Genomic DNA, 15408 nt, shown 5'->3' with positions numbered 1-15408 from the left:
AGTAATTGGATCTGCTGTTGCCTCATGGAAAACTTTTGAAAGAAACATTCCATGTGAAGACAGGTTTGCATTTCTGTCAATTTATTCTTTGTGTTTTCTGTCATCGTGTAACGCTCTGTTCTTTCACTTCACTGCAGGCTGAGTTCTCAGAGCTGAACCTGGCTGCTTACGTTACTGGTGGCTGCATGGTGGACATGCAGGTCATGAGGAACGGCACTAAGGTAGTAAGGTGAGAAACGCCGACTTTCCTTACATTTCTTTCTCTTTTAGAGAGATGTGGGAGTAAGTGGGATGGGTCGGGTACCTGGCCACAGCCCACTGAGGTCAGTGGACAGGCCCCCATTGACTTTGGTGGGCTTTGGATTAGGCCCCAAATGTACATTATTTCCTAGGTTTGTTTTCTAGCCTCACTTTTCCCCACCCATTTAATTTAGGCAGAAATGTCCCATTCTCATAATATTTTGAACCTCAGGCCTGATGGTACTGCCAGTAGGCAATGGTCTTCGTTTCACCTTTCATTCTCGTATTCTCCTGCTGACTTACTTTGACTGTAAATACTGCCTTGCACGCACAACCAGCCCCATATGCGTTCCACTTTGGCTGGGACAATCTGCTTGAATATCTGCAGGTCTGGTGGCTGCCGAATACTTCCATATACTTCATCTACCAACCTGCCTGCTCCTCAGCACCACCTTCCTTACAGAAGATTTTCCTCTTCAACATTGCCTTCTGCGTTACCTCAGGGGAGGATGCCATATCTCAGTCTGTTGGATAGTACTGTAGTTGTTAGCATTTCAGCATAACCACCTTGCATCAACCACAGTCTACTTCAGGCAAAGGCACATCCAGCAGTGCTGCTCTCTCTTCATCCTCTCCATCTATCCATTTCATTAGTCAGACAGCATTAGTCCACTTCTTTCTGGTACTGAGGTGCCCAGAATATCAATATGGTATGTTAGCTGCAATCTAACCTATGTCATATATAGAGCAATGATCACCTCTCTATTCCATGATGGGAATGATACTGTATGCAGCCCCCAAATCACATTTTTTTCCAAGTTCACTTCTTAGTTTATTCTGTCATTACCATTTTTCAAATTTATTTTGTTTTCTTTATCCAGATGTAATAGCTTACATTTGTTCAGGTTGGAAATATAATCTTCTTCTTCCCTACCCATTTTTCTAACCACTGTAAGTTCTCTTTGTATTATTTCTCGATACTCAATGAGTTATCTTACAGACCCAAATACAGTATCTTAACTAGCATGCTCTCTATGTATTCTTCTAGAGCAGAGGTGGGCAAACTATGGCCCGTGGGCCACATCCGGCCCGCGGGACCATCCTGCCTGGCCCCTGAGCTCCCAGCCAGGGAGGCTAGCCCCCGGCCCCTCCCCAACTATCCACCCTCCCCCACAGCCTCAGCGTGCCACGCCGCCCGCGCTCTGGCCCGCCACTCCTGCCAGGCAGCACGGGCGGCATGGCTGGCTCTGGCTGGGCAGCGGGACTGCGAGCTCCTGCTGCTCTGAGCAGCATGATAAGGGGGCAGGGGGTTGGATAAGGGGCAAGGAATCCCGGGGGGCAGTCAGGGGACAGGGCGCAGGGGGCAGTTGGATGGGGCAGAGGTTCTGGGGGGAGCAGTCAGGGGACAGGGAGCAGGGGGTGTTGAATAGGTGTGGGTGTCCCGGGGGGCTGGTAGGGGTGTGGATAGTGGGCAGGGGTGTGGATAAGGGGTGAAGCAGTCAGGGAACAGGGAGCAGGGGAGGTTGGATGGGGAGGGTCCCGGGGGGTGGTTGGGGCGGGGGTCCCAGGAAGGGGCAGTCAGGGCACAAGTAGCTGGGGAGAGTTGGATGGGTCGGGAGTTCTGAGGGGGACAGTCGGGGGTGGGAAGTGGGAGGGGGTGGGGGCCAGGCTGTTTGGGGAGGCACAGTCTTCCCTACCCAGCCCTCCATACAGTTTCACAATGCCAATGTGGCCCTCGGGCCAAAAAGTTTGCCCACCCCTGTTCTAGAGCATTAATATAGATCAGAGGTAGGCAACCTATGGCACGTGTGCCGAAGGCGGCATGCGAGCTGATTTTCAATGGCACTCACACTGCCTGGGTCCTGGCCATCGGTCCATGGGGCTCTGCATTTTAATTTAATTTTAAATGAAGCTTCTTAAACATTTTAAAAACCTTATCTACTTTACATACAACAATAGTTTAGTTATATATTATAGACTTCTAGAAAGAGACCTTCTAAAAACGTTAAAATGTATTACTGGCACGCGAAACCTTAAATTAGGATGAATAAATGAAGACTCGGCACACCACCTCTGAAAGGTTGCCGATCCCTGATATAGATGTTAGAATTGATCAGATCTCACATTGATCACTGGGACATCCCACTAGACCAGGGACTGGCAATCTTTGGCATGCAGCCCGCCAGGGTAAGGCCCCTGGTGGGCTGGGCTGGTTTGTTTACCTGCCACATCCGCAGGTTCGGCTGATCGCGGCTCCCACTGGCTGCGGTTCACCGCTCCAGGCCAATGGGGGCTGCAGGAAGCGTCTTGGGCTGAGAGATGTGCTGACCACCACTTCCCACCACCCCCATTGGCCTGGGACAGTGAACCAGGACCAGTGGGAGCCGCGATTGGCCAAACCTGCGGATGCGGCAGGTAAACAAACCAGCCTGGCTCGCCAGGGGCCTTACCCTGGTGGGCCGTGTGCCAAAGGTTGCCAATCCCTGCACTAAATATATCCCACAAACTTGATGCTGTTGAGCTTTGTTTATAGTTCTCTGGCAATTTTTCCGTGATTGTGGCTGTGCTTGTTTCTATACAAATTTCCAATGATTTTTCCATGTAAGATTTCGTGAGTCTGTGTTAAATATTTAAAATTCAGCTCTAAGATATCTGTTGTGTTCACTTGTCCCACTAATTTTTGCCCTCCAGTGCACAAATTATTTCCATGCTATGTGCATCCATCAGCTGGTCGTCAGTGCCAGTTTACTCCTTTGTTCATTCACACACAAAACTGGAAAGCTATCCAAGAAGATCACCTGTGTTGATCCCATTTTCTTTTCTCTTCCCATGCCCTTAAAGTTATTCATGAGTCTATCAAAATTTCCCTTCATTTATTAAACTGTTACTGACAATAAAACTTTGTGTCTGAAAAAGGGGGTGTTTTCTGTTTGTGATGAGTGAGTTGTCTGTATTATAGGGTGTCTGTCTGCATGGGTATTTATATATGAGAAAGAGTATGTGTATCTGACTGTGGCAGTGGTGTGTATGCATCTTTGTGTTTGTCCTTGTGTGCTTGTAGATGTGGATGTTTGTATGATGGGGTGACTGGGTGAGGGGGTGGGTACCTATGGGTGCCTGGCATATGTGGATCTGGTCATGTGTTCTATCCATTTGGAGGTATCTCAGCTTTGACATACTACTGCACTCCAACCCTCATGCCTACCAAAAGTCAAGCGAAGAGAAGAGGAGAAAACAATGGACAATGTTCTGTCTTATTTTTTTGGATGACACATATATCTGTCATACTGCACTCATTCACTCCACAACTGCCTCTCCTACCTTCCTTCCCATTCTCTTCTCCTCAGTCCTGTCCTCCTCACCCCACTCCCTCCCTTTGTCTTTCCATTTAGCTAATACCCTACTCATGACAACCCACCCCCAAAATTAAAATCAATAATATTGTGGCACTAAAATGACATTTGCCACCATCACGCTGTTCACTTTGCATGTGTGTTATGCTCTATTCCATTACCTTTTTGTCTGTCATGATGGTTTAGATTGTAAACTGTTCATGGCAGGGATTGTCTCCTACTCTGTGCTTATACAGTGCCTAGCACAATGGGGCCCTGTTCTTGCTTGGTCCTTAGGCATTCCCATAATAACCTCATAATTCATACTGCTCATAAATGTGAAAATATACATACATGCCAGTTGTGTGTATGCACACACACTGTACAGCCATGGACACAGACACAGGCATGCACACACTTTAGTTTCCTGACACACATGCAACTTGTCTCTCGTGCATGTGCAATTCACCTTCTCCTCCCTCGTGCACATGTTTCTCCTAGCCACAAGAGCACATACGTTCTATACCCATAAATCCACCCATGCCACAGACAGCCTCACCCAGGCACTCTCCTCATGCACATGTACACACAGATCCCTAATGAAGATAATTTGATACTCATTGTGGTTGAGTTATTCTAGTCACAGCAAGAGAAAACCCCTAAAGAAGATGGGAAGGATTGACAGATCTGTAATATTGTGGGAATAAATTAGAGAGGTTCTAAGTTAATGCTCTCTGCAAACACTGAGAATTCCTCAGAAGAAACATGAGTAATTTCTACTTCTAAAATACCCAAACCACAGTACTGCAAGCTTCTGCGTAACCAATTGCTTATACTCACTCAAGGAATGGAAGGTCTGATGTGGCCCAGGGAAACTGGAAACTACAGGAGAACCTGAAGAGAGTTACAAGTTCAAGGGCACAGAGTGCAGAAAACATTGACTGAACAAAAACAAAGCAACAGATTATTCTTTTCTGGGCAAGGGGATTGTTTGGGCCTTGGTTCAGGTGAACTATTTAAGCCTCAGGTAGGGTGACCAGATAGCAAATTTGAATAATCGGGATGCCTGGAAAAATCCTGAATGCCTGGAAATCCCCTTAATGTGACATAGGGTGGAATGGTACCTCATTAATATGCACATTTAGGATCCCTCGCCCCCCAAAAAGCAATAGCCTCTGCACACTCCTCTTCAAAGGAATGGTAACTGAGTGGCTGCAGTAAGGGTTTGAATTACTAATTTAATACAGTAAATGCACCGTCATGTATGTACTAGTAGATTATGAATAAATAAAGCTAACCTACACTCCGTATTAACATTTTCTGGTATATTATCTTCACATTTTAAATTGCGTTAATTGAATTATTCCCTATTTAGCAAAATTCAGTTATTTGCAATGGGTCATTCATATGGAATGGACAGGGTCTATTGCATGCTTAATTCAAACCACTTTTTTGATCGTTCTGGGGGCCTAGGGTTTAGGACATTCTATTAGTCCCTATGCCAGTTGATTAAAACTGCCCAAGTAAATAACTGTGGCGCTCTTTTCTGGAAAAGAAGCCCTGGTTAACGGGAAGGTGCAATATTACTTAAAGCTCTAGTCCTATCCCTTCCCTTAGACAAAATTAAATACATAATTTTGTAGGCGGTGTTGTCAGTTGAGGAGAGCGGGGAGTGGCTGTAAATGGACCTTAATGCCATTTTGGATTCTGCCACTAGCTTGTGACACCTTGGGCAAGTCACTTCAGCTAAAAAATGTTAAACTTGGTCAGCTGGAGTATGGTATTTACTTAGTGGCCTGATTTTTAGAGACCCGGGGCTCCCACAAACGGCAGGCAGTTCAATGAGGACTAGGGGCATGTCTGCACTACGTCTGGGAGTGAGCCTCACAGCCCTTGTCCACACACTCACTAGTGTGCTCTAGACATAGCTGTGCAGACATTGCTTTGATGTTGCAGTTCAGGCTCTTGAGCCCACATCCCTCACCCTCTCCCCGGGCTTCAGGGCCTGAATTCCAGCCCAAGCCTCCACGTCCACACAGGTATTTATAGAGCACTAGCATGAGCCTTGATAACACAAGTCTGTGGACCTGGGCTGGGTGGCTCGCTCCCAGATGCAATGGAGACATGCCCAAAGGATTCTCAGTACCTCTAAAAGTCTGGTCACTTAGCAAGTGACCTGAATATGGATTCAGATGCCTAACTATTGAGTTACCGACATTTGAAAATGTTTGCTTTAATTTCTCTATGCCTCTGTTTCTCCATCTAATGTTCACTCTGAGAGCTCTTCCTTGCACGTCTCCAAAAATTCAGAAGGAAAGAGAGTAGCTATATGATGCCTTATGTAGTCTCTAGTGAACACTTTGTTACCAAATTACCATACTTATTGCAACATTCTGGATGCCTCTGTTCAGTAGGACCAGCAACAGAACAAGTGGATATGATGTGGGTCATTAGCATAATGCCTTGGCAGAGCAGCGTGAGGAGATTCTGCAGTGCACCTGCCCTGCCTGCATAACAGTTGCAGGCTTGTGATCAGGGGCGGCTCTAGAAAGTAGGCTGCCCCAAGCAGCGCGGTGCGCTGCGCCGCCCTTCCCCGGTCCCGAGGCGGGTCCCCCCCCCCCGCGGCTTCGTGAGCCTCCACCATGCATGGCAGCAGTCCATGAGCCGGAGAGCGAGAGACCGACCGCGCGGCGACTGCCGCGGCGGCGGGTGCGGTGGACGCCGCGGGACCTGACCTGCCGCAGGCCGCGGGCCGAGCTCAAACGCGCTCGCCGGTGGCTCGGTGGACTGCCTGCCATGCATGCGCGGCGCCGTCCACCACACACCGCCGCCCCCCTCGGCCCCACGCGCACGCTGCCCGCGCTTGGCTGCTGGGGGCTGAGCCTGCCTTGTGATGATATGCAGCACCAAAACTTTCCCAGTTAAATGTTAAATCAATAATATTGTGCAATTTGATGAGAAGTCCTATAGCTATAGAGGATCTTTCATTACCAAAGATCTCTAACCACCTTGGAAACAGGAATTGTTTCACCAGTGAAATGCAGCCACCTCTGGGTGGAGTGTGACAGATCAGAGGTGCAATATCCATGCACAGGACCTTGATTATCAAGGTGACGTCTGAAAGACCCACACACAGCAAACTGCCTGGGACTTAATTTATCAGTCTCAGAAGGATGAAGGGCTGAGTCAACCCTGTTGGGATTAGACTTAATGGGCCTGATTTTTACTTCCACTGAGGCCCCTGTACACTGCACTCTGGCAGCCTAAAGGGATCGTAAACTGTTAGTGTTACACCCACTTTGAGCCCCTTTACACTGCCAGAACAGGGTGAAAGGGCCTCCGTGGAAATGAGAATCGGGCCCAGGGAGCCTACTGTATGTTTCTAACTTGATGCTTAAGACTCCTAAGCCCGCCCTCTCTCTCCGCACTAGGTAAAATGTAGGGCTGTGTTTGCCACCCAGGCAAGGCTGGCCTTATCATGAGGCGAACTGAGGTGGCTGCCTCAGGTGCTAGACTGTGGGAGGTGCCACTAGGACCCAGAGTGTAGAAAATTGTGTCTGCTGCTGGTGCATATGTATTCTTTCTGCTCTAGATGCACAGAGATGGTGGAGTGCTGTGCTGGAAGAAGGAGGGCACAAGAGACATAACAGGCAGGCAGGAGAAAAGGTGAGAGGGAATAACAGAAAGCAGCAGGAGCTGCAGGGAGAGAGAGGAGGAGGAGCCTCTTATGTACCTCTCTAGCACCCCCAGGAGCCTGGATTGATTAACACCAGCTTCTCAGGGAGCTTCCTGTTTCCTGCTGCTTCCCTGAACCCACTTGAGGAGAACAGGCAGTCAACTGAAGTAGTAGGAGCCAGTTAGGCCCTTAAGACGCTGATATCTTCCCTCACTCAGGCCCTGCTACCAGCCTGCTTATTTGTCCCCTTCAATTGAGTGTTGAGAGCCACTATAGCTGACACAGACCAGCAGTCATGAGTGAGAGAAGAAAACTCCCCTTTGGGGCAGCATTCAGAAAAAGAAAGAAAGCAAAGGAAGCTTTTCTATCTAAGCAGGAAGGAGCTCTCCTGAGATACATAGACACAAATGTTCATGGTGAGTCTTCCAGCCCCAGTGAAGATGTGGCTGGTGAGGAGATGCCTGATCTTCCAGTTAGTCAGAGTGCAGGTGACATGGCAGCTAATGCAGCATTCATATCTGCATGTCAAATGGATGTAACCATGCACATTCCTGAAGAAAAGTGTAGATCAGAGAAGAGTGTGGTGGAGGCGCAAGAAACAGCTGCTGCTGAGTTTGTTCCTTAAGTCTGGATGATCCAGGACTGTGGACCCACTTGAGCAGTAGCCTGAGAGACTTCCTTGTACTGCATGGGCCACAGCAAGAGAAAAACTTCATGTTCCCCAAAGACAATGAAAACAGAAGTTTCCATCCAATACATTACTGGCATGAAATGCCCAATGGTGACAAAGTGGAGAGGCCATGGCTTATGTACTCAAAAACCCAGAATGCTGCGTACTTTTTTTTGTTGCAAACTTTTCCAGTCTAATATTCCAGCCACATTGGATTCTACAGGAACAAAAGACTGGAAAAAATCTGGCTAGAAATCTGGCATGCCATGAGAAGGCAGCAAATCACCAGAGAGCATTCCATAGATGGAAAGAGCTTGAGATGAGACTAAGGTTAAAGGCCACCATAGATGATCAGCATCAAGAGAAGATTGCATCAGAGTCTCTTTACTGACAAAATGTTCTGAAAAGTCTCATTGCCATTGTGAGAATGCTTGCTACCCAAAGCCTAGCACTGCGTGGCACTTCAGATCAGCTGTATGTGCCAAACAATGGAAACTTCCTTAAAATTGTGGAGCTGATGGCTGAGTTTGATACTGTACTCCAGGAGCATCTAAGAAGAGTCACCACCCAAGAAATGTACACACACCACTACCTTGGAAAAACAATTTGAAATGAGATTGTACAGTTACTGGCAACAAAAGTCAAACAGAAGATTGTGGCAGATCTGAAGTCAGAAAGATATTACTCTGTTATTCTGGACTGCACACCTGACATCAGCCATACGGAACAAATTACTTTAATGGTGCATTTTGTAACAACAACAGAACCTAATGAAAATGTCCCTGTAATGGTGACTGTCAAAGAGCATTTTCTAGAATGTATTGACTTTGATGATACTACAGGAGCTGGTATGACAAATATGCTTCTTAAAAAGCTGGAAGATACGGGAATTGCGATAGCTGACAAGAGATCAGGGCTCCGATAATGATGCCAACATGAGAGGAAAGAACAGAGGAATGCAGATACGGATCCAAGAGTTAAACCCAGGAGCTTTTTTGTCCCATGCAGTTCTCATTCCTTGAACTTGGTGGTCAGTGATGCAGCATCAGCTTCTAGTGAGGCTGCTGAATTTTTTTATGTAATTCAAAACATCTATATATCTTTCTCTGCATCAACTCATTGATGGCAAATTTTGAAGCAACATCTGGGAAACGATGGGGAAGTCGAGTGAAGGCTCGATGTGCTTCTTAAACCACTGAGTGCCACACAATGGGAAAGTCAAGTGGAGGCAATAAAGCCTATCAAACACCAAATTGGGAAGATAGATGATGCCAGAGTTGCCATTATGGAGGATAATGCTATGACAGGAATTGTTCATGGGAGAACAGAGGCAGAGGGAAATGGAATCACCAGAAACATACATAACTTCAAATTTCTGTGTGGCTTAGGGCTAGTCTACACTTACCAGCCGGGTCGACGCGGTGAGTTCGACTTCTCGGAGTTCGAACTATCACGTCTAATCTGGACGCGACAGTTCGAACTCCGGAAGCGCCGGGGTCGACTTCGGTACTCCACCACTGCAAAAGGCGGTGGCGGAGTCGACCTTGGAGCCGCGGACTTCGATTCCGTGGCGTCTGGACGGGTGAGTAGTTCGAACTAGGGTACTTTGAATTCAGCTACGCTATTCACGTAGCTGAACTTGCGTACCCTAGTTCGACCCCCGCTCTTAGTGTAGACCTGCCCTTAGTGTTGTAACATGACATACTGTTTGAAATAAATGTTGTAAGAGACTCCAAGGTGTTGACTTTGCTATATCTGGAGCAATGGAACAACTGGACAAAGCAAAGTCAGACCTACAGTCTTACTGGTCAGTTGAGGGATTTCAAAATGTTCTGAAGAGTGCACCGAAGTTGGCAGAGGAACTTCACACTGAAGTTACAAGATACATTTCAGCAGGATCAACTCCAAAGGCTGTTCTGGAATATATGTGCACAAATAAGATGACCACCCTCTTTCCAAATGCTTTTGTTGCTCTGCACGTACTTCTAACACTTCCTGTCACAGTTGCTAGTGGAAAACTCAGCTTCTCCATGCTGAAGTTAATAAAAACACATCTATGCTCCACACTGACACAGGAGAGGCTGGTCGGCCTTGCAACCATCTCAACAGAGCATGAGGTGGCCCACATTGTGGATCTTCAGGAAGCAGTTCAAATCTTTGTGACCAAGAAGGCACGGAAAGCATCACTTTGATTATTCAAACAGATAAAAATGCCAGTGTTTACTATGCAGACAAGAAAAGTTACATTTGCTGTTCAGGCGTTTGAAAGTTAAGTGTTACTTAAAATTTTTTAACAAGGCATTTTAAGTTGTTAGGTTCTCCTTTATTGGGGTAGGTAGCAGAGCAGTACCATGAGAGGAGTAGAACAGGAAGAAGGCAGAATTGCAACCTTTCAAAGTTTTGGCCCAACTGAGGGGGAATGGGGGCGTCATTTGAGCTCCCCGCCTCAGGTGCCAAAATGTTGTGGACCGGCCCTGCATCCAGGCTTAGGAAGTCTGTCGTCATTGTCTCTGGTAGGTGTGGAGGGAAAAGCAGAGGTACTGAAATCCATGAGTGTTATCTTTCACAGGGAAAAGCAGCTTCTGTGGGAGTGTTTCAGATTTTTAAAGATATGTGTCGGATTGCTCCCCTCTTGTTGCCTCCCTGGTTGGCTCCTTCAGTTAGAGGCGCCTTGTTTGGCACTCTAGTTCTTCTGCCAACAGCTAGTGATATGAACATTCAGGACAATGACCATCTCTTTGTGTGTTTGTATGGTGCCCTCCACAATAGTGTCCTGGTCTGTGAGTTGGGCCCCCTGAGGCACTACCATAATACAAATAATAAATGACTAACTGTGAGAGGTTTAGGTACTGCAATGAGGAGAGTCATATGTACTTAAATAGATTGATACAAACAGACCATGCTTGAGAAAAGGAGTGGGTTAGTTCCATTGGATCAAAATGAGACAGAATTGGCCACTGGCAAAGAGAGAGACTGAAAGTGAAGAGAAGTGGAACCAGCCATGCTCAAAAAACTGGCTGTTGGGAAGGAAATCCTACAGGGTGAGCACAGGTCTCTTGCAGGGCGAGGGGTTAGTACTACAGATTTTGCCTGCAATTCAGCCATTTTGCCTAACAATGTGCATGCTTCACTCTGCTAGCTGGCTGAAATGCCCCTGTCAATCACAACTGTGGAGAGGCCAATGAATGTTCTGTTTCCTCAGTACAAGCCCATTTGTCTCTTTAATTAATTATGACTGTTCTGTTGATTCCGGCTGATTTAGCATTTGCATGTGTTCTAGTGACATATCTGGAGCCTGCTGCATCACAGTCCTAAATCCATTGTGCCCTAAAAATGTGTTTCTCCACTACATGCTTTTGCACTGTGATCTATTATATGATCTCATGGAATGGGAAACTGCCACTTCCACATGCAACTCGCCATGCTGGGGGCAGGTCTTTTCCTGCTGTTCAGCCTCTGCCCACTCCAGGAGGCAAGTATCTTCCTGCTCTATACGAGTTGCCAGCTCTGGGATGTGAATGCTTTAATTCCATATGTGGATGATCACCTGTCTCAAGTGGATGTTTTCCTGTCACATAGGCCCCCCTCCTCCCCAAGAAGTGGATATTCTACCACACAGAGGCTGTCCTCTGCAAGAGGCAGTTGGTTTCTTGTCCTATGAAGATATTTTCTTGCCACACATTAGCTGCTCACTGCTAGACGATCAGTATTTTTTGTCACCCAGGGACTGATCACTGCTAGGGGGTGGGTTCTTTCCATCACTGTTCTGCAAAGGATACATGAAAGTAGTTTGAAAGAGCTAGTAGGTATGTATGGATCCAAGAAGTTCTCTAATGGGAAACTCAGTGTTCACCTCTGACATCTTCCAGAAATCGTGTTTCATAGAAGAACCCTAGTTGGTGCCTCCTCATCATTTGGCTAAATTCCACGCACATTTTAGGAAAATGTCCTGTCTTTTTTAAAGCCAAACTGGGAATCCCTGCAAAGGAAGGAAAGTTTAGGAGGATGAAGAAACTGATCTGGAGAATGTAGTCTCCCAAAAGCCAGACGGAAAAATAATATGTTTAGCGTATAGTTTTTCCATGATCTACAGAATGTACTGTATTATAACAGTACAATATGTACCATATATTTAACACAAAGTGTACAGAAGAATAAATGTATTTCAAATGAAACAAATTTGGCTGATTATTTTAAATAGATGTCATACTGGTATATTTCAAACAGAATGTAACTTTTAAAATATGTATTTAAAGAAAAACCAACCCACCCTCTCACCCTCAAACTGCTACCCTCACCTAAGCACTCAGCAACCCAAGGAAGTCAGTGGGTTAGACAAGATGTAAATCAGGGTAGAATTTAGCAGCTTGTATTTACATATTTAACAATCTACCATGTGCAACACACTTTTTATAAACCCTAGTAACTATTCCCACAAGAGAGGTGATTGCCTTATTCTTCCACCATCGTCTCCCTCTCCCTCCCTCCCTTTTTTTTTTTAGCAGAAGCACAATGGGGAGGTTAGGGTTTTCTTTGGTTGCATCCATTCCAGTTGCTGCTGTTAAACAGCTGCTTGGAGGGACTGTTTCTCTCATCGGGGTTTAGTTATATCCCAGATGAATAATGTCCCTCTTCACCTCTCCAGCAGCTGGCGTCCAGCCAACATGTGAGTGGGATGCTGACAGCTATGGGGAAAACATTTGGAGTGGAGGCAGCTGCCAGAAAGCAGAAGTCACTGTTACCAGACAAGGGTGGGGAACAATTTAGAGATTAAAACCCCTCCCTGGCCCTTTCACATTTACGCGTATTCCTTCTGCTAAGAAATGTGCAGCCAAGCTCTGAGTTATCATTCATTAGCTAAATTGTGAAGTGAATGCAAAAGCTAGTTAAAGTACTTAAGTTTGGTCACTTTTTTGCTCCTATTCATCTCTTTTCTTCATGGGTTTCTGTTAGTGATGTTTCAGAGGAAAAATGAATGTTGGAAAGGAGGGGGCAAAGTCTGCTTTGTTCTACAGGTATAGTTGTGGAAAGAGTAGATTTTTATCAGTAAATGTTGCTAAATGTTGATTTCACTGTGCACACACAAAGCAACAAAAAATATTTCCATCAATAATAATCAAAACCTACAGATAGGTAAAGTAAGAAAAATGCTGCTTAAGAACTCATTAGAGTTAGTTTAAGGATATTTACTTTGTGTATTTGGACATGTGTTGTTGACAATTTGTGCTTGTAATTGTTATAAATAGGGCCCTACCAAATTCACCATCCATTTTAGTTAATTTCCTGGTCATAGGCTTTTAAAAATAATAAATTTCATGATTTCAGATATTTAAATCTGAAATTTCAGCGTGTTGTAACTCTAGGAGCCCTGACCCAAAATGGAGTTCTAGGGGAGGTTGCAAGGTTATTGTAGGGAGGTCACAGTGTTGCCATCCTCACTTCTGTGCTGCTGCTGCTGCTGGTGGCGGTGCTGCTTTCAGAGCTGGGCCCTCGGCCAGAAGCCGACACTCTCCGGCCGTCCAGGTCTGAAGGCAGCAGCACATGAGTAAGAGTGGCTTGGTATGATATTACCACCCTTACTTCAGCACTGCTGCTGGTGGGGCACTGCCATCAGAGCTGAGCATCTGGACAGCATCCACCGCTCTTTGTAAGGACAGAAGTAAGGGTGGCAGTACCGTGACTCCCCTACAATAGCCTTCTGTCCCTTGTGCAACTCCCTTTTGAGTCAGGACCTCAAGTTTGAGAAACCCTGGTCTCCCCCACAGGGCCGGCTCTACAGTTTTCATCGCCCCAAGCAGCGCACCAAATTGCCGCCGCGGACGGCGGGGGCAGTCCGTGTGCCCTTAGGGCGGCAGGCGCATTTCCGCGGATGCGGCAATTCAGCGGCAGCTTCTATGTTTAGCTGAAGCCGCCACAGACAGCTAAATATAGAAGCTGCTGCCAAATTGCCGCCACCACGGAAACGCACGTGCCACCCTAAGGGCACACGGACAGCTCCCGGTGTCTGCGGCGGCAATTCAGCGCACTGCTGGGGGCAAAACAACAGGGACTGCCGCCCCTTGAAGATTGCCGCCCCAAGCACCAGCTTGGAATGCTGGTGCCTGGAGCCGGCCCTGCTCCCCCATGAAATCCTAAAATCTGTATAGCATAGGGTAAAATTACACAAAAGACCAGATTTCACAGGGGAGCCCAGATTTCATGGTCTGGGATGTGTTTTTCACAGCTGTGAATTTGGTAGGGTCCTAGTTATAAAGCTTTAACATTTTGAACTCAATGTCTGCCATTAAATAATTGTCTGATACCCTCTCATAATTTCCCACCTCTGTGAACATTTAAAAGCTTAAAACCCATAATTTTTGTACAACTCTGTGAAAATTTAAATGGCTAAACATAAAAAAATGCTTGAAAATGAACTACGCTATTATCACTTGAAATGTTAGAATAATAAAAATGTAACTGTGCCAGGCCTACACATGTACAACCCCATTGGCTTCTGCCATTGTTGTAACAAGGACTGTTAAAATCTTCAATCTCTTTCTTGGTAACTTTTTGATCTCTACCATTTTTCCTAAAGTGTGGTTCTGTTCTGAAATGTGATGGCAAAAAATGGCTATATGAGGTTCTATGTTTATTGTTCATCACTGAGTTTCATGACAAGTTACAAGTAAAAAATATGGGGATGGATTTTGGAGACTGCTCTTGTATGGCTTGAGGAGCATGTAACCCAGCTTTACGAATCCCTGGTCCTTGGGCCAATAGATGTAAGTCCATTCTGAAGAAGCAATTTAGAGCAACCTTGAGGCCGCTCTAAGTTGTGGTGGCTGCAGTGGCTCCCATTACTCTTTCCATAATCCCCTTCTGTTGGCCACTGGACCCCTCTCTACCACCTGTGGATTTCTCTGTGCCAGAATCAGAATAGCAGCCGTGCTAGTCTGTATCCGCAAAAAGAACAGGAGTTCTTGTGGCACCACTAACAAATTTATTTGAGCATAAGCTTTTGTGGGCTACAGCCCACTTCATCGAATGCATGCAGTGGAAAATACAGTAGGAAGATATATACACACACAGAGAACATGAAACAATGGGTGTTACCATACACACTCTAATGAGAGTGATCAGTTAAGGTGAGCTATTACCAGCAGGAGAGAGAAACACTTTTTGTAGTGATAATCAAAATGGTCCATTTGCAGTAGTTGACAAGAAGGTGTGAGGAACAGTGTGTGTGTGTGTAGGAAATAAACATGGGGAAATAGTTTTACTTTGTGTAATGACCTATCAACTCCCAGTCTTTATTCAAGCCTAATTTAATGGTGTCCATTTTGCAAATTAATTCCAAATTGCAAATTAATTCCAATTCAGCAGTCTTTCGTTGGAGTCTGTTTTTGAAGGTTTTTTTGTTGTAATATTGTGACTTTTAGGTCTGTAATCGAGTGGCCAGGGAGATTGAAGTGTTCTCCGACTGGTTTTTGAATGTTATAATTCTTGACCTC

The 15408-nt window shown here is 45.9% G+C and overlaps 1 protein-coding gene across 11 annotated transcripts in view; it reads left to right on the top strand.

The window, feature by feature from the left end:
• The window catches only part of SYN3 (synapsin III), a 365180-nt gene that overhangs the window by 162876 nt on the left and 186896 nt on the right, over positions 1-15408 (top strand). For all 11 annotated transcript variants that reach the window (XM_039486023.1, XM_039486062.1, XM_039486054.1 and 8 more), the window contains one exon: positions 138-229. In XM_039486023.1, the coding sequence (XP_039341957.1) occupies positions 138-229 (92 nt within the window). The remainder of the gene's footprint in view (positions 1-137; positions 230-15408) is intronic.

This window comes from Mauremys reevesii, linkage group 1, assembly GCF_016161935.1.
Source record: "Mauremys reevesii isolate NIE-2019 linkage group 1, ASM1616193v1, whole genome shotgun sequence".
NCBI classification, from domain to species: Eukaryota; Metazoa; Chordata; order Testudines; family Geoemydidae; genus Mauremys; species Mauremys reevesii.
Note: the sequence above shows the minus strand (reverse complement) of the source record. Positions and strands in the feature narration are given on the sequence as shown.